The 25,408-nt window shown below is 43.1% G+C and overlaps 1 protein-coding gene across 14 annotated transcripts in view; it reads left to right on the top strand.

Moving 5' to 3' along the window:
* LOC138740513 (casein kinase I) overlaps positions 1 to 25,408 on the top strand; it is a 488,373-nt gene that overhangs the window by 11,590 nt on the left and 451,375 nt on the right. For all 14 annotated transcript variants that reach the window (XM_069893289.1, XM_069893305.1, XM_069893299.1 and 11 more), the window contains exon 2: positions 13,246 to 13,663. In XM_069893289.1, coding sequence (XP_069749390.1) covers positions 13,507 to 13,663 — 157 coding nt within the window. In that variant the 5' untranslated portion in view covers positions 13,246 to 13,506. The remainder of the gene's footprint in view (positions 1 to 13,245; positions 13,664 to 25,408) is intronic.

Here is a 25,408-nt window from a genome sequence, read left to right as displayed (position 1 = left end):
TTTTGCAGAGCTTTAACATTACTTCATGACTCTTGAACTCAGTCCTCCAACTGATGAAGGCCAAACACCATAGACTTTCTTAACCACCCTCTCAACTTTTCCAGCAACCGATGAACCCGGACCCACCCTCAAGATCCCTTTGATCCTCCACACTGCTAAGAATCCTGTCATTAACCACATACTCTACCTTCAATAGGAAACAAAGGGTTGGGGTAAGCGGGTCTTTTTCAGGATGGCAGGATGTGACGAGTGGAGTGCCGCAGGGATCGGTATTGGGTCCTCAGTTGTTTGTAATTTATATAAATGATTTGGATGAGGGGATTATTAATAACTTGAGCAAATTTACAGATGACACGAAACTGGGTGGCGGTGTGAGGAGGATGTCAGGAAAATGCAGAAGGACTTGGACAGGTTGGGGGAGTGGGCTGCTGAATGGAAGATGACGTTCAATGTAAGCAAATGCGAGGTTATCCATTTTGGGGGCAATAATAGGAAAGCTGAGTATTATTTAAATGGAGACAAGCTAGGGAGTGGGAGGAGTAAATGGATCTGGGAGTACTTGTTCACCGGTCACTGAAGACTAGCATGCAGGTTCAGAAAGCTGTGAAGAAGGCAAATGGCATGTTGGCTTTCATAAAGAGGGGATTGGAGTATAGGAACAGAGACACCTTTCTGCAGTTGTACAGGGCCCTGGTGAGACCCCATCTGGAGTATTGCGTCCAGTTCTGGTCTCCAATTTTGAGGAAGGACATACTAGCTATAGAGGGTGTGCAGCGCAGATTTACAAGGTTAGTTCCAGGGATGGCGGGGTTGACATATGCTGAAAGGCTAGAAAAACTGGACTTGTATCCGATGGAGTTTAGAAGGATGAGGTGGGACATGATTGAGATATACAAAATTATCAGGGGGATAGACAGGGTGAAGTCGGATTACTTGTTCCCAATGATGGGGGAGACGAGGACTAGAGGGCATAGTTTAAGAATACAGGGTAGGCCCTTTAGGACGGAAATGAGAAAACATTTTTTTACCCAGAGAAGTATGAATCTGTGGAATGCTCTGCCACAGAGGGTGGTAGAGGCAGATTCGCTGATTATGTTCAAAAGTTAGATAAGACTCTAGTGGGCAAAGGAGTTAAGGGTTTTGGGGATAAGGCTGGAAAGGGGTACTGATGGTAGTGATCAGCCATGATCTGTAAAATGGCGGTGCTGGCTCGACGGGCCAAAGGGCCTACTCCAGCTCCTATTGTCTATTGTCTATTCAAGTTCAAACTTCCAAAGTGCATTTCTTCGCATTTATCAGGGATGAACTCCATCTGCTATTCCTCTGTTCAACTTCCAACATTCCAAATTTTTGTCATCTGCAAACCTGCTGACGGCTCTTCCACTTCATCCAAGTCATTTATAAAAAAAATTGCACTGATCAGGGGTGCCAAAAATATCCCTGTGGAATTTCACTGATTACTTGGCAGAATATGTTCCATCTACTGTCACTGGATGGACGAATTCTGAGTCCATGCAGCCAGATTTTTATGTATATCCTGGATTATGACTTTCTGAAGAGCCAATCATTTGGAACCTTCTCACTAAAATCCAAATATACCAGATCTACTGCCCTACCTTCATCAATTTAATTTGTCACCTCCTCAAAAAAAAATTTAATTAGGCTCATGAGGCATGACCTATCCTCCCTTTCATTATCCTTCTGTTCTTTATATATGTGTAGGATGCCTTGGTGTTTTCTTAATCCTGCTTGACAAGGCTTTCTTGTTCTCGCTCCTAGGTTTCTTCCTGGCTACCATATAATTTGCATGAGCCTTTCCTGATTTTTTTTTTGTGCTTCCTCCTTCCTCTTGATTAGCTGTCCCACTTCTCTTATCAACCATGGTTCCTTTACCCTGTTTTTTCTGTCTCAGTGGGACAGGTATATGTATTACTCTGTAGTGGGTTGTATGCGAGTGCAGTGGAAAGACTGAGACAACAGGCTGAGAGCTTGAGTAACACAACTGCTTTACTTTGAATTCCGCATTGCATTCTTTAAAGCTGTGTAGGGTCCCCCCTGCATTCTGGAACTTGCGTCATGCTGATGCAAGCGTGCATGCACCCTTTCAGTCTGGACTGGAAGAGATGATCCTGAAATGCCATCTTTGCACGTGACAACCAGGTTGGTTCGCCACTACAACTATGTGTGTCGCCACATCTCTTCAATTTCTGCTGTGTTGTTCGTGCAGTATCTTCGTCCCTTCTCCTTTGGCTTCCTGTCATGTGGACCTCTCCAGATGAATCCAAGATCATTTCCTTTATCTTGACCACAGTGGATCTTTACGAGATCACCAGTAATGGTCCGACTTGTCTTGGTGGTTTCCACTTCACTTTAAATTTATTCAAGTCTCCAGGTTTCACCTGCAGTTGCCTGACTTCCATAGGGGTGGGGATGGGTCGTGCTCTCCTGGAACTGGGAATAAACAAATCTAACAGCCAAAGTTGGTCCTTTCAGGTATTTTCCTCATTCTTCTTCCAACACTTCTAAGCTTACCTTATTGCTATTGGGCTGAGTCGTTGGCATTGATACCACCCTTCCAGTAACCATCTCATGTGGAGTTAAATGGGCACATCTTTTTATTAATATAAGTAAGCAATACACAAGAAGAATAGGAACACATAATCAAAGAGGAAAAGAATGACTATATGACATCATATGCTTTAACATATTGCATTACACCTCAAACTGAAATCTTCAAAAAGATTTTTTTATATAAACCTGACCTAAGGAGAAAAAAAACAAAAAAAAGAAAGACTTGGCAGCCTATCCTGAGAATTTATTAATTAAAAAAATTAATCATCTGGTCTTCACCAAAGAGAAAGAAAATATAATTATTTTCCCTTCCGGACTCTAATTAATGACTTTAACTAAGTCATGTGGAAATAATTTATAAAAAGATACCAAGTCTTCAAATTTAACAGGAGTATCAAATGTCCGACTTCTAATTTTTTTTCTCAACTTAAACATGTATTTGTAATGGCCATCCTTCGGATCGAAGATGTTGTGCAGTTCATCTGTGGACACGAAGGTGACGTTGCAGCCCCAGTCTGGAAGCACAGAGTCTGTCTCAATGGGGGCCACTGGAAAGAGGTTGTTGTAATAACTGCGGCTGCTGCTTTGTGACGCCGTTCACAGTTTTACATCAGTTTTTGGCAGTGACTGTCTTCAAAACTACTGTAGGCTTCATAAGCACAGGGCTCACCAACAGGATCTGTCAGTAGCTGAAATTTCCACTTCTCTTTGCTGGATATCACGGTAGCATAGGGTTTCCTTCACAGAATCTTTATAGCACTTGCGTGGATGACCTGAGGTCTCCCTCTGCTCTTCTGTTCACTATAGAGCAGCTGGCGAAGCATACGATAGTTGTCCATTCTGATGACGTGTCCCACCCACCACATCTGGGCTCTGATGATCGAACTCATGCTGCTGGACTTGGCATGACCCAAGACCTCCAGAATGGAGACGTGGCCTTGCCAAGGATGGAATTGAGGGCGCGTGTTTGGAATTTCTCCAGTTGTTTGATGTGACAGAGCCCAGGTCTTGCATCCATATAGGAGAGAAGGGATGACCACAGCCCTGTAGACTTTCATCTTTGTGTAGGTGCAGATGTTGTGTTGATTGAGCACTCTGGTACACTGCTTCCTCAGAGTCTGGCTGGCCTTGCTGATCCTGGTCAATTTCTTTGACCAAAGACCCATCACTTGAGATGATGTTCCCCATGTATTTGAAGCTGTTTACCTTTGTCAGTTGGGTGTTGTCAACAGTGATTTTTGGTTCTATTGTGTTGGTGTTTGGCACGGACTGATGGAGTACTTCAGTCTTGTTCAGGTTGATGGCCAGGCCAAGGAGCATAGCAGCGTCTGAGAATTTGTTCAGAATTAACTGTAGATCACTATCTCTGTCTGCCAAGAGTGCACAGTCATCAGCAAAGAGAGTTTCTGAATGATTGTGTTGAAGTACTTTCTTCATGTGTTCAAGCGGTGAAGGTTAAAGAGAGAGGCATCAGTCGGTGCCTGATGCCCACCACCTCCTCCAGAGCAGATGACATAATTGAAGAGAACCATCGAGTCAAAGCTGCAACCCGATGTGTGGAAGTAGGAACTTGTCCCACTTTTGGAACTATAATTCCAAAAAAGAGCAGTCAATGGGTTAGGTTGCAAATTGAAACAAATGAGAACATCTATTTCTACTGTTTTTCTTGGCCATGAGTGCTAAGGATAAGCTTTGCACCTAGTTGAAACCTGTTTTCTGCAGACATTTAACAGTTTTGCTTTCACACTGTCATTGCACCTTTCAACTCTACCCTCTGATTGTGGATGAAGGCCTAATTCCCATAACTTTACACTATGTCTGGAAGTTCATTTGCAAAATGAGGTCCATTATCACTGCTCAGTGTCTGACACATTTCAAACCTTGGGAAAATTTCTTTCTTTCACAAGTGTTTTCGCTACTGTTTTGGCGTTGGTATATGAGGTGGGAAATGCTTTAACCCACCTGAGAACCTACAAGTTACTACTGAGCGGTAGTGCTTTCATTCTGTGCGGTAGACATGTCTATTGAATCCATCACAAGATGAGTAAGTGGACCTACCAGTGGTGGCATAGAGCCTAGATTTGAGGGAATTTATTTCTTTGTGCTCGTTTCTGGCAAATTTGGCATCTATTGTTCACATGTTCAGTCAATTTTGGTACAAGCCAATGGTTCAGAGTTTTACTCATCAACTACCCCCTTGCAAAGTGACTAATTCTGAGCTGCAAATTTCCTGCTTGGTGGCCTGATTGTCCCTGTCATAATTTGTCTCCAAGGGCCTCCTGATTTGTCCAGAGTGCACCCTTTGCTTTCCCAATCTTGTTTCTCATTAATTATTGTGGCCTGTTGTGTTTCAGTCAAATCCTGCTGAGGTATCTCTTTTTACTTTCACCAACTCCGCTTGATTTGCCTGATCAGTGATCACTGGATCAATGCTGCGTGTGTGCGGCCTCCAGCAATTCTCTAATTTCATGCATGTCTCTAATGGGTTCCTTACAGTGAATGTCTCTCTGTGTCTCTGTGTCTCTCACCCGCCCCCCCCCCACCCCCCCCCCCCTTGCCAGCCCAACCCATACTCCAGTTATGGACTATTCTCCAGTTGAAGCCAGAATCCTTGGCTTTGCAACCTCCACGAATGATTAATAGTCCAGCTTGTGAGTTGTTGCCTGAATTCAGTGATTTTTTTTTTCTTCAACAGTTGGGTGAACCCAGGAATGCATTTGTTCAACATTTGCATATCTGGCCTTTCTCACCCATTTCTTGGTTGATAAAAGACTCTGTTCTGGACTTCAGAGGAACTGTATGCAGATCATCTCTGGCTCAGAAGTCTTGTTCCTCAATTGTATGGAGCTTGTACACTTGTCCAACGTCTAGAGTTGTCATCAATTCTGCTGGGTTGACGGTCTTAGATTTAACAATTGCCAGTTCCAGTTGTGTCAGCAATATCTCGTAACCCATTGCTCTGCTTTGAGTGAGAAATGATTCTCCTTTGCTGAATAGTGCATCCACTGTGTGCAATACATATCAGGGTAACTTCATGCCTGCCTGTTATTGGGGTGGCCCTATCCACTGCAGATGTGGCTGCTGCCAATCCCCTCCCACATGGATGCAGACCTCTCTAAATGATTCTATCAGTGTGCTGTAATACTCCACTGGTTTGTGTCTTCAACCTTCCTTCTGTGGAAGAATGGATGTAGCAAATCCCTCCTCCTCTGCACTGAAAAGATGGATGGACTCCCAGACTTCTGGGAGTCCCAAAGTGGATGCCGATCATTGGATTTTCTTCATCTTCAAATGCTCTGTTTTCCGTGTGGGACCAGTTTAGCTTCTGGGAGTTGGCCTTGCCAAGATACAAGTCTCACCATTTTTGCATAGTCCTAAATCCACCATCCACAGCAGGGGTGGCCAAACGTTTTTGGTTGTGGGCCACATGAAGGAAAATGTAAGGAGTCACAGGCCAAACAATATTAAGCCCGGCAGTTTTCCACCACAGCCGGCTCCTTTAACAAGCCACTTACAGCCTCTACAGAGCCGTTGGCAGTTGGAATGGGCAGTTGGACCCCGCAGGGCAACTCTGAGACTTCGCTCCCCTCAGGTCCGTGGCATTGTCGCTATTTTTTCTTAACGGGCCACTTAAAAATTGGCAATGGTTGCAGTAGGCACAGAAGCTGTGGTTTGGCTGTCCCTGGCCTACAGCAATCATTCAATCCCAACAAACATTGCATTCCTTTCACCATACTTGGTTTTGGCAGCATCATGATGGCCCCAATTTTGTCTTGGTGATTTGTTTGTCTTTGTTCTTTAGTATCTGTCCAAGTTGCTTGTTCTTGGCTGAACTGGAACTTCACTTTTGACACTTTGTCCTTTCTTGACAGCAGTTTGAAAAGAGCCTTGCAATCTTTGCAAGCAGTTAAGAAATGGGCTGTACAGCAGAAGATCATGTACATACTGAATCAGTCTGTCCTTCCCATTCTATTACATATGTTTGGTGACACGACCTATACTTTGGGAAGTAGGCTGTAACTGTTGGCCTTGGTGGATAAACGTGAACAGATGTTGTCACTCTGGATGCAGTGGAATAATCAAAAATGGCTGAGCACAAGCCTATCACTGGTAGCACGTCGTAACGCTTGGGATGTTGGTCAAAATTGTAGATGCGTCTGGTTCCACTAGATAGTCTTTGATAACTTGCTCATTCAAAGGTTTTGGACCATTCTCTGTTTTCCCCTTACTCTTAACGGACAGAATTGGGGTGTTACAGGGACTGGTTGTGGGGTAAATTTCTTATTGATGGCCTCTTTATTAAGTGGATATTGGCTGCCCGTTGGACCTTGCACACATGGTTTAAGTTGGATTTTTGCCAGTTCTGCAGATTTCAACTTCCCACTGACATGGCCTCCTTTTGCCGATAGACTGGGGCATGTCTCAAAGGTGTTCTGCTGCTTCTTCCGAGATCCGAACCATTTCTTTCCTCTCCTTAGTAACGGCTAGCCAGCTTGCTTGAGATAAGCCTCTTGCCTTCTTTGGGTCCTTGTAGTAATCCTGGAATGTTTGAACTTAAGTACTGTTGCACCAGCATTCTCTTTTATTATGGGACCTACATCCTTTGGTTCGAATGGCGAGATAATGGCAAGGTTGATGTGGGGTTACTGCGTCGGCCAGTTACTACACATTCTGGAAGGCATGGTTTTATCCCCGCACATCACTGCTCCCGTGCCTTCTTTTCCATTGTAAATACTGGCATCAGTAATCATGCCATTTTTTTCCTTCGAAGCATTCCTCAAAGTCTTCATTATTGCTCAGCAGGTCGAAGGTAGAGTGTGTTTCAGTCTTGTCCACGACTTCTTGGCTGGGCAGGTGATTCTCCACAGGTGTCACCATTCTTATAAGTTGTCTCAATGTGGGACCAAGGGTTTTTATAGCTTGGTCTGGTGTCCTGTTATACCTACCTGGAGAGGAGCCATGGGGACAGTTTTCCTTTCTCACTCCTCAGTGTGCACTGGGTAAAACATTGATGAAGATGTGCGTCTCTTGGGATCTTTTCTCATTGAGGATCTCTGTGAGGCTGCACTTTCTCTTTAAGCTTGTTCGTGTGGCTCGTCAAATTCACTCACTTTCTGGTGCAATCTCTGTTTCACCCCGTGACTTAAGGTGTGGACAATCCACCTGCTTTGAGATTAATTCTTCAATCCGCTCAAGTCCTTGCTTAATTTTGGCTCCTCATGATCCTCCTGCTGTCGGACTGGCTCTTCAAAGGCTCAAGGTTTAAAATACCACTTGCGATCAGCACCACTTTTAGACTTTCTCTACAACATCTGTTCATCCTTCCCTCTCTCCTTTTCTGTGCATGCCTTTTCACTCTCTTCCTGGAGCCTCTTGCTCCATTTATCTCTCCAACTCATCAAGCAACTTTTTGCAACCTGTGGCACACTGAGATTGCCTTTCCGGGACAATCTGATGCTACTGTCTGCTTCTGTCCTGTCCTCTCCTCCTTGCTTCATTTCCCTGTAGGAGGGTTCTGGAGCCCATCCTTGAGACGTTGATCAATGCTCAGCTTCTCCTGTGTGTCTTAACAGGGTTGTGCCTCAATGACCTTTGACTTTCAGTACTCATAAGCTTGCTCTTCCCTTGTTTGTGCTGGTGGGTGGGCTTGACTCATCCTCGATTCCTCTACTTGGGCTATATAAAGTCCTGAAGTTGTGCTCAGTTCTTCCTCGAGCGTGGTCCAAGGCAGTGGATGCTCTGGATCCGCTGTGGAGGCTGTTTATGGGAATTGCATCATCTAGATTTGCATGATCTGTGATTCATTCTTCCGCCGTTTCAGGTGTGCTCTGTGTGCCTTTAATTTGTTTCTTGTCCTATTCTGGTGTTGGCTTCCATGAGACAGAGGATGGTGTCAATGTGCTGAATGTATATCTGCTGAATGCGTGTATTGGGCTGAATGTTCCTTTCTATTGCCAGAGATCAGGGCCTTTCTGTGTCCACTTCCTCCACTTATTCATTGTATGGCCATAGTCTTTCTGGAACAAACTCTTTTGTGCTTGGCAGAGGTTACTGGTCCATCGTTTCCTGAATTTCTTACATACCAATTAATTATTTTTACCAAGTTTTGTGGCTCGGACTTGTTTTTTTTGGGTGCTTCAATTATGTACAGACGTTATCACCATTGTCTGTACCTGACTTTATGAGGCCTTCTGACATAACTTATCCCCCCCAAAATTCCCCTTCGCCCTTTCTTGATCTGTGTTCTCTTTTATCTTGCTTTCCTTTTTTTTGTGCCTCCTTTTCGAATTTTCTTGTATTTATTTTCCGAGGTTAGTTCTCAACCACGGGAGTCCATCGCTCATGGTCAGACTGCACAGAGACTCCTTTGCAGATTTTTAATTTTAAATGCAAAAGGTGTCTGCTTACTTTATCCTAATTTGGTCAGTTACCTACTGGAGGATCCCGCTTTTTTTTCCACGATCTTACGATCTTGCCGAGATGTTGGGCTTGTGGCTGGGCTCACCAAATTTGAACAGGATCAGTGTTGGTCCTCAATCCAGGTTCTGGGGTGAGGTCCCAATCAGTAGTTTACTTTATTGAGGAATGAAAGACTTCTTTAGCAGATTGCCTTTGACATACAAGCTTGTGGGAAGTCTGTCACCTCCCAAAGGATTGAGGAGCTAACTGGACATAAATGTATGACATCTCTTGGGCACTCTCTAAAATGTTTGCAAAGTTTCTTGGCACTGGACTGTCTAGCATGAGCAGAGCTTCAGTATTGTAAATAAGATCTGTTTTAAAGTGTTTGTATTTGACCTACAATTTATCTTCCCAAAACGTGTATAATCTGTCACACACCATATTGTGGAGCAATCACACAGAACGTGTCCCCCTCCCTTTGGGTTTTTAGTTAGTGTTGTTTTTCTTAATTCTTGAAAGTCGCATGATTTCAGAGAGAAAAAGGACTGTTGCAAATTTATTGGTCAGGCTGTTATCAGACAACATGCATCCTGGGGCCTATAGTGGTTCTTGATCAGGGCGAGGGAATTTCAGCTTTGCTGTTGTTGCCATGCAATGTACATTTTTGTCCCTCTTGCAGACCTTGGGTATTAGCAACTGTCTTGGCGTGAGCATTAACCAAATTGTACTTATGCATTAGCATTTTGGTTAATTAATGTGTTAATATCATTCAGGTGCCTTGCCTTTCGGCACGGGCAATCATGTCTCTCCATCTATCACATTTGGATGCCTGCCCATCCAAGCTGCTGACTCCCTGGCCACAGACTGTCTGCTAGGCCCTGGCCACCCATTCACCTTAACTCCTGATGCCCTGAATGCAGACTTACTATCCAGTCCTGGTGATCTGAGGTGATGTCTTGAACGAGACAGGTATATACCATGGTCAAAAATATGACCTGTGTAAAATGTCACCCCTCTCCCCTGAAATTTGTCCTGAAAAATTGGTCCAAAAAACTGTTATTTCATGAGTTTATACAGGGAGTCCTTCAGTTCCTTCCTGGCTAAGATATAAACCAGATCTATTGCCCATCCTTCATCAATTTGTTCTTCTTTCACCTCCTCCAAAAAAATTCAGTTAGGCTCGTGAGGCATGACCTATCCTCACTTACATTATCCTTCTGTTCTTTATGTTTGTGTAGAACGTCTTGGGGATTTCCTTAATCCTGCTTGCTGAGACTTTGTTGTCCCAAATTTCTTCCCAGCTACCATATAATTTTCATGAGCCCTTCCTGACTTTAGCTTTCTTCCTCTTAGTGTCCAACCTCTCTTGTCCATCATGGTTCCTTTACTTTGCTATCTTGTCTGTCTCAGTGGGACAAACCTCTCTGGAATAAAAACACCAAAATGCTGGAGGAACTCAGCTGGTCTTTTCAGCATTGAAAGGAGACAAAGATATATAGCTGACGTTTTGGGGTTGAGCCCTTCTTCAGGGAAGGCAGAAGCAGGATATATCAGAAAGTCTCCAAACTGAAACAATGGGGGAGGAATCCAGACCAACAAAAGGTGTTAATTGGATGTAATAAGGGACGAGGTGGAATTCCCTCTCTGGAATCCAGTGCAAGTGGTCCCTAAACGTCCTCCACATTTCTGCTGTGTATTTTTCTGAGAACAACTGTTCCCAATTTAATTTCCTCAGTTTCTGCATTAACCCATGTTAACCAGCCCTTTTTGCCTACTCCCATTCTTGTCCATGGCAATGCTAAAGGTCAAGGAGTTGTGGTCATTCTCTCTGGCATCCGTGCCATGTAGTTTGTTATGTGACCAGATTCATGACGCATTTTGGTCTCTAGTTGGCTTGTTTACATCTTGTATCAGCACTGCCCACTCCTGTAACAGCTGTCCCGATTAAGCTTCTGTTCTTCCTATTGGCTACAGTTAATCAGCCAATCTCCCCTGAATCTTAACTGGTGGTTTTAAGGACTGCTGCTCTCACTCCAGTCTTGTCACTGCTGTCATGAAACTCACCTTAGAATATTTAGATTGGCTTCTTTAGATTTTGATTGACAGGTTTTGGATGATTACACTTGCTTTAATCTGAGCAGCAACTTGCAACCTTTGTCAATTCAGGGAATTTTGGAAAGGTTTCTTTCTACATTTGGTATTGTCCTTTTTAAAAAAACATTTTTCATTTACCAACAACATTTTAAAATCTTGTTAAGAATCTTTCAGGAAGGACCTTTTTTTGGTATCAAATGTATTAATTAATTTTTAATTTTGGAAGCACTTCAGATAGCTGGAACACTGCAGAGAAGAATCTTTGCCATCCAAGCCTGTGAACATGTTCTATGTTTATCCTTGAAAGAATTGATTCTGAATTTTCAGAATCAGTTTTTTTAAAGATCTGAAGTGTTCAGCCAGTGTAATTGGACAAATAATACAAAGGAATGCTTTTTATTCCCCTGTTGTCTATAGTATTCTGTTCGTTTGAAGCTATTGCAAGTACCTTGATGTCTACGATTAGATGTGTCTAATTTGAAGCTATTGCAAGTACCTTGATGTCTACGATTAGATGTGTCTAATTTGAAGCTATTGCAAGTACCTTGATGTCTACGATTAGATGTGTCTAATTTGAAGCTATTGCAAGTACCTTGATGTCTACGATTAGATGTGTCTAATTTGAAGCTATTGCAAGTACCTTGATGTCTACGATTAGATGTGTCTAATTTGAAGCTATTGCAAGTACCTTGATGTCTACGATTAGATGTGTCTAATTTGAAGCTATTGCAAGTACCTTGATGTCTACGATTAGATGTGTCTAATTTTTTTTTTAAATTTTTTATTTTTTTATTTTTTTTATTTTTTTTGTCTAATTTGAAGCTATTGCAAGTACCTTGATGTCTACGATTAGATGTGTCTAATTTGAAGCTATTGCAAGTACCTTGATGTCTACGATTAGATGTGTCTAATTTGAAGCTATTGCAAGTACTTTGATGTCTACGATTAGATGTGTCTAATTTGAAGCTATTGCAAGTACTTTGATGTCTACGATTAGATGTGTCTAATTTGAAGCTATTGCAAGTACCTTGATGTCTACGATTAGATGTGTCTAATTTGAAGCTATTGCAAGTACCTTGATGTCTACGATTAGATGTCTAATTTGAAGCTATTGCAAGTAGCTTGATGTTTACGAGTCTAATTTGAAGCTATTGCAAGTAGCTTGATGTCTACGATTAGATATGTCTAATTTGAAGCTATTGCAAGTACCTTGATGTCTACGATTAGATATGTCTAATTTGAAGCTATTGCAAGTACCTTGATGTCTACGATTAGATATGTCAAATATGTCTAATTTGTCTACGATTAGATATGTTGAAAGATATGATTGAAAATAACCACAAATTGCATCTTTTAATTAATTTATTTTGCAGTTTTTCTCCGAAGGTTCAGATGCCTCACTCATCTTGATGGACTTTATTTGAGAATCCGGACAATGTTAGCGGGCTTTTTCTTTAAATTTGAAAAGGCACCATGACCAAGTCTAACTCTGGCCTTGCATGATGCTTGGGCGTGTTGCAGGAGGGGTATTGTTTATCCTTTAAAAGCAGAAATCTTAGCTACCGTTGTCTTTGCTTTGTGGAAACATTGCCAACTGTTGTGCCAGTACAGCTGTCTCCTGAACTCTTCCTTCTAAGGTTGGAACTTCTAAGGTTAGAATCTATCGGATCTGTATGTCTTGGTGCCATTGCACCTAATGCATTTACCTAATGCATTGAGGTAGGTGCAACAATTAAAGTACAACAATACCTTTGTAACATTCACAGAAATTTAGATGGAGGACGAAGTCTTGTCTTGTGAAGTTAATTTGTCATTAGAACAGTTGTCTACAAATGTTTTAAGATACACTATTACTCTGTATTTACTGCAAATACATTTTAAATAGCTTTCAGACATTTTGTGCACAGACTTCAGAGAGAACATCGGTTACTCAAATTGGTTGATTTGGGATTGGTGCAGTGTATAGAATTCAATGTTCACTTCTCAAATGCCATAGAAACATTAATCTCTGACAGTGTGTGATTCTGATTTTTTTTTTCCCTCCCTCCTTGGGGAAAGGTTTTTGTGCGCGGCCGGGACCAAGAAGCTGATGGTGTAGATGGTCATGAGTTGTGCATCACTGAAGTTCGATAACAAAATGACTGCAGTAAATGATTGGATTTTATTTTACTTTTGCAGGTCCTCAGCAGCTGTGTGTGTGCCATTAATTTGGACAATCATCTTGTGCAAATGGTGGAATTTGTTTATTATGTTGGTGGCGATACCAAGGAGGCTATTGCGAATGGGATGAAAATGTCTTTTGAATACTCCCCCGGCGATTGAAGGAGTTGAACTGCCACGTGGATTTTTATTGTGGATGATGCTTCCGCTGTGGAACTATACAATCTGAAATTGCACAACCAAGTCCATACAGAAAATTGCCACAAGTTTGAATTCGATATGGAGAAACCAAAAGATAAAGATAAAATTGATGAAAGATCCAGAATGACAAGGAGTGGTGGACGAAGTGCCCATAATTCTGGTGTTTTAATGGTTGGACCTAACTTCCGGGTTGGAAAAAAGATAGGTTGTGGCAATTTTGGAGAACTTCGATTAGGTAAGCTTCTTGCATTACATACATAACTTAAAAATTATGGGAATTTCTGTCATTTATTGAAATGGGTCATTGAATATTTTTTTTCGGATATATCAAATTTGCTTGATTAAAAATTTGGAAAGCCAGAATGGTTCTAAACTAAGATTCCAAAACCTTGAAAAATTCTTGATTGGTCTGGTTTTTAGTTTGTGCCTCTTCATTTTATGCTTTGCTTTTAAATTCAGTGGTAATCAACATTTGACCAGTGACCAAAATGCTTTCTACTTTCACAAAAGGGTCTAACATTGTTGGTTAAAAGATGAAACCAGACCAAACCCATTGTAAAGCACAAAAACCTACCGACGCCATGATTGAAGTCAAAGCGCATTGCTGGAGAAACTCAGCAGGCCAAACAGTGTCCTTTATATAGCAAAGATAAAGATACATGACCAAGGTTTCGGGCTTGAGCCCTTCATCGAGGTGTTGGTGAAGGGCTCAAGCACAAAACAGTGGTTCTTTATACAATAGTCATGTAATCTATCAAGAAGCAGGGAAAGGGAATGTGCTTTCATTTAAGCAGCTTGTGACCAATGTGGTGCCACAGATCAATTTTACACCTGCAGTTGTTGAGTTTAATGGAATGAAATTGGTGTTAAATGGCCACATTGTGTTAAATGGGAAGGAAGAATGTTGATAGAGCAAATTTATTAAATTGTAGAAACTACCACAATGTACGACAGGTAACGGGAGACCTTTGACTTTCATTCGGACAACTGTATGAGATAAAAGCGATACCACGTATAGTTTACGACTCTAATGCAAGTAAACATATGTTTGGAGGTTTTGGATCATTAAGATGTTGGCATAGAACTCTTGTTGATGAAAGGTTGAATATCCGTCATCACTGGAGTTTTGAAGATTGAGGTGAGTTTATTCAAACACTCAGGGGATTGACATGGTAAATACTGGGTGGATGTTTACCCCATTATGGCTTCTTTCTAAATTCCACTCTTCTCATTTGTCAACTTTGTGCAGAAATACAATCCAGGATGAAAATGGCATTGACTTGTTAACGTTGATCTGAAAAAAGAATTATTGCAAGAGCCTGGAAGTGTAAAGCAAGTGTATAATGATGTAGCGAGGCTGCTGCGGCTATAGCTGTTTTATAGCTCTCAGTTGTAGCCCTAAGGCTGTAGCTTGAATCCACAGGAGAAGAAAGACATGCACGCCAGTAGAGTGTATTCGACATTGAATTTATTCAGTGGCAGCTCTGCCTTTTATAGTCACCACCTTGGGGCGGCTTGAGTGGGCTGGCTGCCGATTAGTTACTTTGGATGCCTGGGCCCTGATTTTGGGCGGGGGGGGGTGCCTGCGATCCACCGGCGGTGATTGGCCAGTTTCAACGGTCTGCCGGCGGCCTATGGAAATGGGCGTTTCAGCCCACACGATGCTTTGCCAGTCGCTGACACACTTCCTGTGCCAGCCCAAGGCTGCGGGCCACTCCAATGAATGCATTCTCAGGATGTGGCAGGTTGAGAATCATTAGTTATCTGATAGATGCCTCATAGAATTGCCTGATAAAAGTTGGAGAGACCTAATTAGGGTAGGACTGCCTGCTGGGGATTGACGGAAGGAGACATGATAATAGCCTTTGGAGATGTTTCTAGATGGACACCTGAATTTGCAGGGAATTGAGAGATATGGATCATATACAGGCAGAAGAGAATTAAATAACATTGTTTGATATAGTCATTGTGGACTGTAAGACCCGTTTCTGTATTACATTCTATGTTCTGTGGGAGACAAAACATCCAATTCTTCCCCCAGATCTCCCTTCAAGTCACGGAAAAAAAAGTATGCCTTCATTCTAAAGCAAAACTATCACTTTGCTGCAACAGGCAAAAACCTACATATGTCGGCATTCAACCAACCTGCAAAACACAGGAAATAAAGAAATAAATAAATAAACGAATAAATAGTCTGGGCCTCTTTAAGAATAAACACATAACCACCTTGGGAACAACCGTTCAGCCAGCGGAGCACCACATCCTGCCACCCTCTCCTTGCAGCAGCTGTGTGAATCAAGCTGTGTTTGAATAACATGGGGGCACCCAGGATGAAGAGCCAGCCAATGGCACTCAGGTGACTCTCCCAAATTATCTCCCAATCCCTGCCCAGTAACAGTAAATGTCTAAATCTACTAGTATTAGATATATCAGTAAGGCGCTGTGTGGATACTTGTTTGGGGGGGGTGTTGGAGTTCATTATAATGAGGATGGCTACACGGTTAGCATAGCAGCTCATACCACACTGTTACTGCTCCAGCGACTGCAGTTCAAATTTAAATAAACTTACAGGAATTACTTGATTAAAGTGAACCTTGCGTAATTAAAGACTTCAATACTCATCATGGATGTTTTGTCTGCTTGAAGATTTATTTTTTTTCCCCGTTTTGCCGGGGGGCGGGGGGGTTGGGCGGGATGCCCAAGGTGGCTTTGCATTTGGTCAGAAGTGAAGTGTAATGATGCTCAATTAAGCTGACAATGCCAAGGTTTAAGGAAGCCAGTACAAAATGTGGTCAGCAATTATCAACGAGTTGATTGTAAATATAGGCCCATAATTTCAATCTCAAAAGAACCAGAATAGAAAATGGTGTACCAGGACGGGGAAACTGTCCTGGCCTCTCAGCCACTTGACTGGAAAATCCTTCCTTGTGTTCTGCGATTATATAACCATTTACAGCACAGAAACAGGCCAGTTTTGCCTGACTAGTTCATGCTGAACATCTCCCACCTAGTCCCACTGACCCGCATTCAGCCCATAATCCTCCACACCTCTCTCGTCCATATACCTATCCAACTTTTGTTGAATATTAACATCGATCTCGCTTCGACCACCTCTTCCGGAAGTTCATTTTACACCCCCACCATCCTGTGCATGAAGAAATTCCCCCTCTTTGTTTCCCCTAAACTTTTCTCCTTTTATTCTCAATCCATACCCTCTTGTTTGAATCTACCCCACTCTCAATGGAAAAAGCCTATTCACATTGACTCTATCTGTTTCCCTTCATAATTTTGAATACCTCTATCAAATCACCCCTTAGTCTTCTGCTCCAGGGAATAAAGTCCCAGCCTGCTCAATAAAGTTACCCTGTAACTCAAACCCTGAAATCCCGGTAACATTCTTGTAAACTCCCTCTGGACTCTCTCTCTGTTCTGTTTATATCCTTCCTGTAATTCGGCGACCAAAACTGCACACAGTATTCCAAATTTGGCCGCACCAATGCCTTATACAATTTCAACATAACATCCCAACTCCTGTGTTCTATACTCTGATTTATGAAAACCAACATACTAAATTCCTTCTTCACCACCCTATCCACATGTGATTCAACTTGCAGAAAATTATGTACCATGATTTCTAAATCCCGTTGTTCCACTGCACTCCTCATTTGTCTACCATTTGTGTATGACCTGTTTTGATTAGTCCAACCAAAATGTAGCACCTCACGTTTATCAGTCTTAAACTCCATCTGTCATCTTTCAGCCCACTCTTTTAACTGTCTTGTATCACCCTGTAAGCTTTGATAATCTTCCTCACTGTCCTCAACACCGCCAACCTTTGTATCATCTGCCTTTGGATTTCAAAGCAGTTTTAAAACGTTGGAATTTTTGTTGTCAGATTGATGACTTTGAATCTCATGCTCATGTGAACGAAATATTTGGCAATATGCCTTGAAATTAGATCATGTTGCACTTATTATTTTTTAATTGACACTAATCATGCCAAATTTGTTATTGATAATTTCCAGGCGAAACAGGAAAGATAGTTTAGGTACTTCTCGGAGATGATTCAGCTTTTCTCCTACTTCATTAATTATGCAGGGCCCATTTCCCCTTCAACCAAGATGAGTTGGAATTCAAAGCTCCAAATTGCATTCATTATGAAGAGTCACAGTGGAACAGAATTATGTAATTATTTGCTGTAATTGCATTTTTACTGAAATTCTGCTGATATTGGAACATCTGTGTGTGCTGCTTATGAACTGATTACAGCAGTGGTTCTCAACCTTTTCCTTTCCACACACATACCACTTTAAGTAATCCCTATGCCTTCAGTGCTCTGTGATTAGTAAAGGACTGCTTAAGGTGGATGTGAGTGGGAAGGGAAGGTTGAGAACCACTGCTCAAGACCTAATTGTTACTGAAATATTTTGCTTGAGAAAAATTGTCATTGCCCCATTTCCTTTGGAGTTCTGAAAATGCAAATAAATTAGTCAATTTCTTTTCTTTCTTCTTTGGCTTGGCTTCGCGGACGAAGATTTATGGAGGGGTATGTCCACGTCTGCTGCAGGCTCGTTGGTGACTGACAAGTCCGATGAGGGACAGGCAGGCACGGTTGCAGCCGTTGCAAGGGAAAATTGGTGGGTTGGGGTTGGGTGTTGGGTTTTTCCTCCTTTGTCTTTTGTCAATGAGGTGGGGTCTGCAGTCTTCTTCAAAGGAGGTTGCTACCCGCCAAACTGTGAGGCGCCAAGATGCACGGTTGGAGGCGAAATCAGCCCACTGGTGGTGGTCAATGTGGCAGGCACCAAGAGATTTCTTTAAGCAGTCCTTGTATCTCTTCTTTGGTGCACCTCTGTCTCGGTGGCCAGTAGAGAGCTCGCCATATAACACTATCTTGGGAAGGCGATGGTCCTCCAATCTGGAGACGTGACCCACCCAGCGCAGTTGGGTCTTCAGCAGCGTGGATTCGATGCTTGCAGACTCTGCCAGCTTGAGTACTTCGATGTTGGTGATGAAGTCACTCCAATGAATGTTGAGGATGGAGTGGAGACAGCGCTGATGGAAGTGTTCTAGGAGCTGTAGGTGATACTGGTAGAGGACCCATGATTCGGAGCCGAACAGCAGCGTGGGTATGACAACGGCTCTGTACACACTGATCTTTGTGTGTTTCTTTAGGTGGTTGTTTTTCCAGACTCTTTTGTGTAATCTTCCAAAGGCGTTATTTGCCTTGGCGAGTCTGTTGTCTATCTCGTTGTCGATCCTTGCATCAGATGAAATGGTGCAGCCGAGGTAGGTAAATTGGTTGACCGTTTTGAGTTCTGTGTGCCCGATGGAGTTGTGGATGGAGATGTTCATGGACAAGTTGCTCTTGTGTCTTGGTGTGAGCCTCAGATTGAAGAGACTGCCATCTGTGCGGTACCAGATGTAAACAGTGTCTTCATTGTTGAGGTCTTTCATGGCTTGTTTCAGCATCATGCTGAAGAAGATAGTAAAGAGGGTTGGTGCGAGGACGCAGCCTTGCTTCACGCCGTTGTCAATGGAGAAGGGTTCGGAGAGCTCATTGCTGTATCTGACCTGACCTTGTTAGTTTTTGTGCAGTTGGCAATTGAACAACTGAAAAGTGGCAAAGCAGCAGGTATGGATGGAATCCCCCCAGAGGTCTGGAAGGCTGGCGGCAAAGCATGAGTTTTTCATGCTCTGCTGGGACCAAGGAAAGCTGCCTCAGGACCTTCGAGATGCCATCATCATCACCCTGTACAAAAACAAAGGCGAGAAATCAGACTGCTCAAACTACAGTGGAATCATGCTGCTCTCCATTGCAGGCAAAATCTTCGCTAGGATTCTCCTTAATAGACTAATACCTAATGTCGCCGAAAATGTCCTCCCAGAATCGAAGTGTGGCTTTCGCGCAAACAGAGGAACTACTGACATGGTCTTTGCCCTCAGACAGCTCCAAGAAAAGTGCAGAGAACAAAACAAAAGACTCTACATCACCTTTGTTGACCTCACCAAAGCCTTCGACACCGTGAGCAGGAAAGGGCTTTGGCAAATACTAGAGCGCCTCGGATTCCCCCCCCAAGTTTCTCAACATGGTTATCCAACTGCACGAAAACCAACAAGGTCGGGCCAGATACAGCAATGAGTCAATTAGGTGCTATTAAAAGAGTGGTTTTTCAAGCTTTCTCTTTCCACCCACGTACCACCTTAAGCAATTCCTTACTAATCACAGAGTACCGATGGCACAGGGATTACTTAAAGTGGGATGTGAATGGAAAGAAAAAGGTTGAGACCCACTGGATTACTGTTTGCCCAGTCATATTCCAAACTTAGACTAATGGAATTATTTTATTGGTACTTATTTATGGAGATGTTCAAACTCTGAATCCTTCATTAATATCGCTGACTGCACTTATTTATTAGTAACACTGTTACGGTCATAACTTGCAGTATTGTCGGGAACCTTTGGTCAGGAGGCAAAGATACTATGCCCACAGAATCTTCAGAAATGACCAGTGCTTCTTGTATCTGGTGCATGTGTGGACAGACTCTACAAGGTGTAATCTGATGTAGGTGATGTTGTGCTGGATGATTTTCAGTCACACACTTTTGCAGAGGTTGTTCTCTCGTTGAGGTGAGAGCTGTGGAGTTGTGCATCATGGAGCAAGGACTTGTGGCTCAATTTATCCCTGCTGACAAAGTACTCTTTCCCCAAGCTCATTCTGTTGCGTTGCAGTTGGCCCATACCCTCTAAAACCTTTGTTATCCATATATGTCCAAATGTGTATTAGATGTTACCCTTCCTCTGGCAGCTCGTTCTGCCTGCTCCCCACCCCTTGGGTCCCTCTTTTTGTGGGGGGGGGGGGGGAGAATAGAAAACCTTTCCCATCCCCCTTTTAAATCAGTGCCTTCTACTTTTAAGTCCCTTTCACTCTGGGACAGTAATTAACTGGCAATTTATTGGGTCGCCTGCTCGCATGAACACTCCCAACCCGGTATTGGGGAGAGTGGTGTCCACATTGAACCGGGAATGAACTGCTTTGGGAGGTAGTATCGCTGCCCATCTGTTTTGAATCGGCTCTAATGTGAATGGGCGACCCGGTATGGTGGGTCCCATTAGTGACGTGCTGATTACATTCTGGCATGCGTGGGAGATCCTGAAAGAGGCAGGGAATGGAAAGAGCAAAAAGGTGAGATTGCAGCAGAGAACGCTGTTAACTAGCATATGGAAAGAGTGTAGAATGAGAACAACAGGAACGTGTCGAAATGACTACAAGCAGTCCACATGCTGTTCATTGAATTGAACATTTGTGGTATGCAGTAAAAAAAACATTTCTAGCAGTTCTCATGGTTGGTGACAGGATACCATTTTTACATGTTTCATGCTGGTGTGATTTTCCCACGTTGTCAAAAAATTGTGTGTGTGTATGTTATTTACCCCTTAGTATTTTTCCAAATAATAAAATTATTTATTATAAAACTATGTTCAGTGTCCTTGCTTTTGAGACCTATTGAATCTGTTTTCTCACTCAAAACACCCCCACTCCCCCAGAGAGTGAAGGTCTGGAGTGAGGTGTGGGTAATCATGAAGAACAAAGCATTCACTGTCTGTGAGTATGTAATACGTCACTCAGGCTGTCACTGCTGGAGGTTGGGCTCCCCTTAGCTCCGTGATACCAGGTTGATCATGTGAAATGGCACCCGGAACCGGTTTTTCTTGGTCCAGTGAGACAGCCCTATGGGTATTTCAAAATGGGTCGTTTGTACGCCAATTTAGTGGGAGGGCAATGAGCAAAGGCTGACTGAAATGACACTCCACTGTTGTGATTGGACAGCACACTTGTGAGGGGCCATGGAAGTAGAGGGAGCACCTGCAGGTGGTCCTGACACTGACAGTACCGAGCAGACTTCATAAGGACAAAGGAGTCACACGTGTTTCCATAAGACATGACATTCTCCATGAGGAAGTTCTTCGTAATCCAGAACAGGGTGTATATTCAGGAAGTAGGAACCCTTTCTGTTGCTGACGAGGCTTCAAGCAAATCTTAATGGAAATGACCCAAGTTGATGGCCAGCCCATGCGGAAAACCAACAATACTGCCAGCGACTGGTACTCACAGTGCAACCCACTTGTCTCTTGGTGAAATCACAGCATCTCTTTACAAGGAAAACACACGTAGCTGAGCTCTAAAGTGGGAAATGGCAGAGTCTTCCTGAGAAAATTGAGGGTTAACATCACTATGTTCAGGAGCAGGGGTTTTGTGTTACAGCTGTACAAGTTGTTCATGAGATTACACTTGGAGTATTGTGCATGGTTCTGGACACCTCGAATCATGAGAAACTTGGCAGCATCATTGGAGAGAAATATATGGGGATTGTTTTGGGTTGGTACCCTTGTTTTGAAACTAAGGTTGGTCAGGGAATATTTTTTAAGCTTGCTGTCTCTCCCATCACAGTTTATTCACCGGAAAGGGTCCTGACCTGAAACATTAGCCCCTCTCACAGCGCCGATGGCACCCGAGTTGACCTGCCCATATCGTGGATCAAATTGAGTGATTCGCGTGATGTGAAATGACATGCCAGGGCGAGTTTATTTCAACCGGGCTCTGATACATGGAGGGAGCAAGTGTCAGAGGCCGGCCAATTGCCTTTAGGCAGTGTGAAAGCACAGCCTGCTCTCGCGTTATCATCGCTGGAGGCAGACTCCCCCCCCCCCCCCCCCCCTTTAAAATACAAGTTTCAGCATCACTTGCAAATAATGGTGCGGTGTGAAAGGCTCCCAGGTTTAGATCGCCCTGCACATTTTCTCATTTCCCAGGAAGGCTGGCAGTGAGAAAGGGGCTATTAATTGTCTATTTCTTTCCATGGATGCTGCCTGACTTGCTGAGTCTCTCGAGCTCCTCTTAGTTTGCTCAGAATGTTGGTGCTGTTTTGTTGCCATGAAGTTAATTCTACCGCCCTTCTGGATGTCAGAACTGGAGCTGTGGTTTCGACAGGCTGAGGTACAATTTCATCTCTGAAAGATCGAGGTGGACGCGACCCGCCATTATCACCTCATCAGTGCCTTGGACCAAGCCACTGCCAAGGAAGTCGGTGACAACCTGCATGATCCACACAGATCCAGTAAAGATGAAGGTTCCAAAGAGCTGCTGAGCAGACTAAGGGATACTGTAGGCAATTTATCCCATGCACAGCCATCATTACACGACAAACGTGTTTCTTTTGTACCATACAAGTTGAAGGAATGTGAAGACGTGTTTGTATGTGAGGAACACCTGAATAGCCCTTGCAGGTGCCAAATGGGAGAACCGTATGGGGTGATAGATGAACGAGGTCAACCTGCATCTTTGACTTTGCTGGGCAGCCTCTGTCATTCACAATTGACAGGCACACGTTGACAAAAGTGCCCCTATTCAACAGCCAGCAGTCCAACGCAGGGACCGACCTCCCAAAAAACTACCAGGTGATGGTGCCAGTTCTTGGGAAGGGGGGCACGTGTGTAGCGGCGCTATAGACAACTCCCAAAAGTCTAGTGAACTGGCACGGGATGACATAATGTCATGACGTGACATGCATGGTTCATTGTTTCAAAAGCATATGCCCGTGACTGGAGTAAATGAGTTCTGATTTACCTGCAACTGTGTGTGTTGTTATTTTGCGTTCATCAGCCACCACTGCCTTTTCACTGGCGACACTTTTCTGATTGCTGCACAGCAAACTATGTGCAAATCTCTGTCTTTTGGCCAATTATGTGCTTCTGGCTGGAGATCCATTCACCAGATGCATCAATGTTTGAGTGCATTGAAAATAGATGTAAACCAATTTCTGGCTTCTGCTTTTTTGTTATTTACAAAACAGTTCAAGCTGTTTTTACGGGAGCTGCCGCAGATAACGAAGTGCCAAATTATTGAATGTCAATGCACCTGTTAAGATTCTCTGTTCAGATTTAAACTCTTTCTTTGACATCTTGAAACTTAATTGACCACCAGTTTGTCGTGTCAATGCTCTTGTGCAAAACCAGATTTGCTGAATGAACTCTGCAGTCAGACAGCTTCCGTGCAAGCCCTTTCAATCCGATTGTGACCTTTCCTGTAGGTACATGACCAAAATTGCACAATACTCCAAATGTGCCCACACCCAGGTTTCGTACAACTCGTGTACTTTGATTTACGAAAACCAACGTGCCAAATGTACCCTTTACAGCCTTATCTGCCCATGATGCTACTTTCAAGGAATTTTGTATCTGTATTCCCTGATTTTTTTTTTCCCCCCTGCCTGGGATGTTGGAAGCTGAAGGACCTGATGGGCTTTGTAAGATTCTGAGGGGCATCGAGAGGTTGGGGTTTTTTCCCCCTCCTGGATGGAAATGTCAAATACTAGTGAGTTTTGGTTTGGCTGAGAGGGAGAAAGTTAATTCGTAGTGTAGATGCCTGAACCATGCTGCTGGGGGAAATTGTGGAAGACTGGGTGTGAGGTGAGTCATCTCACACCAGGATTGAAATAAATTAAGGTTGAAGTTGAGCAAGGTAATTCTTGTCATGTCAGATGATACCCAAGGGTTGGATTTGGAGGAAGAAAATCAGAATCAACCATAGATGGGAGCAGCATGGTAATAGGATATAGAACCATGGAATATTACAACACAGAAACAGGCCCCTTTGGCCCTTCTAGTCTCTACCAAACTATTTTCTTGCTTTGTTCCACTGACCTGCACCCAGTCTATAGCCCGCCCATCCATGTACCTGTCCAAATTTTTCTTAAATGTTAAAATTGAGCCCACATTTACCATTTCAACTGGCAGCTTGTTCCGCACTCCCACTGCTCTCTATGAAGAAGTTCCCTCTCGTGTTTTTCCCCCTAAATTTTCTTAATTTTTGTCCTCTGGTTTGTATCTCACCCACCCTCAGTGGAAAAAGCCTATCTACATTTACTAGGTCTATCCCTCTCATAATTTTAAATACCTCCATCAAATCACCCCTCATTTTTTTTAATGCTCTAGAGAATAAAGTCGTTACTTGTTCAACCTTTTCCTGCAACTCAGTTCCTGAAGTCCGGACAACATCCTGGTAAACCTCTGCACTCTTTCTGTCTTATTGATATCCTTCCTGTAGTTAGGTGACCAAAACTGCAAACAATTCTCCACTTCTGGCCTCACCAATGTATTGTACAACTTTACTTGGACATACCGACTCTTAGTCTGAATACCTCGATTTATGAAAGCCAATATGCCAAAAGCTGTCTTTACACCTGTGATACCACTTTCGGGGAATTACGTTTCAGTTTCCAAGCATTTACTGTGTTTATCCTTTCTTGGTTTGTGTTTGTCCTTCCAAAATGCAACACCTCACATTTGTCTGCATTAAATTCCATTTGCCATTTTTCAGCTGGTTCTCTGTAAGCCTTAAAAACTTTATTTACTGTTCACAACGCCTCCAATCTTAGTGTCATCTGCAAACTTGCTGATTCAATTTACCACAAGATCATCCAGATCATTGATATAGATGACAAACAACACTGTTCTATGCGGCACACTGCTAGTCATAGGCATCCAGTCTGAGAAGCCTTCATCCACCACCCTCTCTAGCTTCTCCCGTCCAGCCATTGTTGAATCCAGTTCACTACTTCACCATGCATACCCAATGTCTGAATCTTCCTAGCTAACCTCCCATGCGGGACATTGTTAAAGGCCTTACTAAAGTCCATGGAGACAACGTCCACAGCTTTTCCTTCGTCAATTTTCCTGGTAACCTCCTCAAAAACATTGTTTTAACATGACTTACCATGCACAAAGCCATGCTGATTATCCCTAATCATTCCCTGGCAATCCAAATAATTGTGTAACCGATCTCTTGGAACAGCTTCCAAAAATATTACTAACGGCATGCTCACTGGCCTATAATTTCAAGAGTTAATTTTGGAGCCTTTTTAAACAACCGAACATTGTGAGCTATCCTTCAATCCTCCTTCACCTCATCCGTGGCTAAGG

The sequence above is a fragment of the Narcine bancroftii genome, chromosome 1 (genome assembly GCF_036971445.1).
Source record: "Narcine bancroftii isolate sNarBan1 chromosome 1, sNarBan1.hap1, whole genome shotgun sequence".
NCBI classification, from domain to species: Eukaryota; Metazoa; Chordata; class Chondrichthyes; order Torpediniformes; family Narcinidae; genus Narcine; species Narcine bancroftii.
Note: the sequence above shows the minus strand (reverse complement) of the source record. Positions and strands in the feature narration are given on the sequence as shown.